The 3,083-nt window shown below is 43.2% G+C and overlaps 1 protein-coding gene across 1 annotated transcript; it reads right to left on the reverse strand.

Annotated features, from left to right (window-relative positions):
* Positions 1-310: 310 nt before the first annotated feature.
* LOC116380098 (TBC1 domain family member 9B-like) lies at positions 311-3,056 on the reverse strand. Its single transcript, XM_031842060.1, has 5 exons — positions 2,965-3,056; positions 1,568-1,808; positions 1,397-1,462; positions 1,235-1,303; positions 311-763 (listed from the first exon to the last, which is right to left on the reverse strand). The coding sequence occupies exons 1-5, from the start codon at positions 3,022-3,024 to the stop codon at positions 546-548; spliced, it is 654 nt and encodes a 217-aa protein (XP_031697920.1). The 5' UTR covers positions 3,025-3,056; the 3' UTR covers positions 311-545.
* Positions 3,057-3,083: the final 27 nt, after the last annotated feature.

A 3,083-nucleotide genomic window follows, 5' to 3' on the forward strand; every position in this document is an offset into this window, starting at 1 on the left:
CACCACCACCATCATCACCACCACCACCATCATCACCACCATCACCATCACCATCACCATCACCACCATCATCACCACCACCATCATCATCATCATCACCACCACCACCACCACCACCACCATCATTATCACCACCACCATAATCATCACCACCACCACCACCACCACCATCATTATCACCATCATTATCACCACCATCATCACCACCACCACCATCATCATCACCACCATCATCACCATCATCATCACCATCATCATCATCACCACCATCATCGTCACCACCATCATCACCATCATCATCATCACCATCACCACCACCATCATCACCACCATCATCATCACCACCACCATCATCATAAAAAAGCACAAATGTTGTGATAAAGAATGAAATAAGTTCAAACTGTTAGTTAAAATGTCTCCTGCTCTGATCATCTGGCCACACCCCCAACAGTGATGTCATAGCACACTTAAAACAGCTGGAGCTGGACCAGTAACAAAGGTCATGATCATAGATTCTACTGGGGGATCAGAGACCCGGGTCCACATCAGAGACCCGGGTCTACTACAGTCCAGGTGAGAAACAACTGCTGTGACATCACTGGCTGTGGGCAGGTGGACAATGTCAAACCTGAACCATCAAGACCATCAGGACCATCAAGACCATCAGCCTGAGGAGTAACAGGTTCCTCAAAACCACAAAGACACAAACCTGAAGTCACTTCATGCTGAGTCAACATGTCCAGATCAGACAGGAGGGAAGATTCTGGAGGGAAAGTTGAAAAGAGAAGAATAAGTAAAAGAAGCAGAAGAAGAAGAAGAAGTAAAAGAAGAAGCAGAAGAAGAAGTAAAAGAAGCAGAAGAAGCAGAAGAAGAAGTAAAAGAAGCAGAAGAAGAAGTAAAAGAAGCAGAAGAAGAAGTAAAAGAAGCAGAAGAAGAAGAAGTAAAAGAAGCAGAAGAAGCAGAAGAAGAGATGAAGCAGCATGTGAGTAAGAAAGGAAACATTGAAATATTAATGAGAAGATTTGATTGATGATGTTTCACTGATTGAACCTGATCAGTTCACACTAACTTTTATTCTACTGTGTTTATTTATTACAGCAGGAACCAAGTCCTCCAAACAACTGTGGATGTATCTGTAATGTGGCAACAATACACACATGTATTTACAACTGTAGTAGTAGTAGAAATACTGCAGTAAATCAGTAGTTCACAGTATATTTATCTGTGTGTTTACCTTGAGGTTCCTCCTCAGTGAAGAAGTGTGTCGCCTCCAGAGCAGACTCCGCCTCCTCAGGACACAGAGCTGCAACAAACAAACAAACAAACAAACAACCAACCACACAAATAAATAAATAACCCACCAAATAAATGAACAAAGACTACAGACTACTGTTACCTGGTGGGAGGTGGAGCTTGTACAGCAGTTTGAGTTTCTCGGTCATGTCTCCGTGGTACATCCCACCTGCAGACACACAAACAAACTCTGATACCATCTAAATATTTAGATATTTAATATTTAAATCCTCTGAAAAGACTCAGGAGTGAAGCCTCCTGTTTGTGGACTCACTGAGTCCGGTGATGAACTCTTTGAAGTTGACCAGTCCGTCCTTGTTCTGGTCCAGGAGTCTGAAGAGGCGGGTCGACAGCGTGGAGGTGTGGCCTCCACAGACCCAGGGAGCCAGTGCGTTGAACAGCTGAGTGAACTGAGCTGGGTCGATGCGGTACTGCTCCAGGTAAGGCAGGCTGGGGTCATGGTGCTCAGCTGCAGAGCTGCTGGAGCCCCAATAACAGCTCGTCATGTGTTTGGACTGAAGATCAGAGATACAAAAAGAGGCTTTAAACTCAGATTACAGCACCTACACAAACATCCATACATCCAATTCAAATTACAATCATCATCTGACACCAGACAAAGATATTGTTTATATATCACCAACATAGTTAGGGCTGGCTCAGGTCTATAGTTAGGGCTGGCTCAGGTCTATAGTTAGGGCTGGCTCAGGTGGAGCATAAATCTTCTCCCAAGTCGTAGTTCTCTTGCAGACTGAGTCAGATTATCCTCCAGGATTTGTGGATATCTTTCTGCATTCATGTTCCACTCTATCTTTACAAGCCTTCCAGGGCCTGCTGCTGAGAAGCATCCCCAGAGCATGATGCTGCCACCACCATGCTTCACGGTGGAGATGGTGTGTTTGTGCTGATGTGCAGTGTTTGGTGTTCACCAAACATAGCGTCTAGTCTGATGGCCAAAAAGCTAAATTTTTGTCTCATCAGACCAAAGAACCTTCTTTTTTTATTTATTTTTATTTATTATACTATATTGATCCCGGAAGGGGAAATTTGTCTCTGCATTTGACCCATCCCTGTATATAGGGAGCAGTGGGCTGCCAATGACAGGCGCCCGGGGAGCCGTTAGGGTTTCAGTGTCTTGCTCAGGGACACTTCGACACGTGACACGTCCCAGTCAAGGATCGAACCATTGACTTTGCGGTTACCGTTGACCTTGGACCTCCCAGACAGGTGTTTTTATACTACAATCACTTGACACACATCAACTGCACTCAGGTCATCTCCATTTCACTACTTGTGACACTGCTGTCATCAACTAGCTGCACTTCTGTTGAATTAGGTCAGTCACTTTAAAGGGGGTGAATATTATGCAATCATTTACTTTACCTTATATATTTTTAATTAATTTACCTTAGTTTGTAAAAATCTGTTTTCACTGTGATATTAAAGAGGTTTTTTTTGCAAATTCTTGTCAAAAAAGCCAAATTAAACTGACCATGATTTCGTGTATAAAAGCAACAAAAGGGTGAAACATCCAAGGCGGGTGAATACTTTTTATAGGCATTGTATATATATATATATACAAGTTTAAAAGTAGTAAACACACAGAAACATTTAACACAGCAACTTTTTAGTTGCCACTTTTTAAAAACATCTGAACTGAAACCTTCTGACCTTAAAGAGACAGTAGAGCTCCTCCAGTTCCTCGATACTGAAGGCAGACTCCGTCATCATCGCTCTAACCTGCACACACACACACACACACACACACACACACACACACACACACACAC

Source organism: Anarrhichthys ocellatus, unplaced genomic scaffold (genome assembly GCF_004355925.1).
Source record: "Anarrhichthys ocellatus isolate YVR2014 unplaced genomic scaffold, GSC_Weel_1.0 scaffold6108, whole genome shotgun sequence".
Lineage (NCBI taxonomy): Eukaryota > Metazoa > Chordata > Actinopteri > Perciformes > Anarhichadidae > Anarrhichthys > Anarrhichthys ocellatus.

Coding starts and splice junctions, on each gene's coding strand:
- LOC116380098 (XM_031842060.1), bottom strand. CDS start 3,024: ATGATGACGGAGTCTGCCTTCAGTATCGAGGAACTGGAGGAGCTCTAC. Junction 1,809..2,964: donor AGCTCTACTGTCTCTTTAAG/GTCAGAAGGTTT, acceptor TCTGATCTTCAG/TCCAAACACATGACGAGCTG. Junction 1,463..1,567: donor AGAGTTCATCACCGGACTCA/GTGAGTCCACAA, acceptor GTGTGTCTGCAG/GTGGGATGTACCACGGAGAC.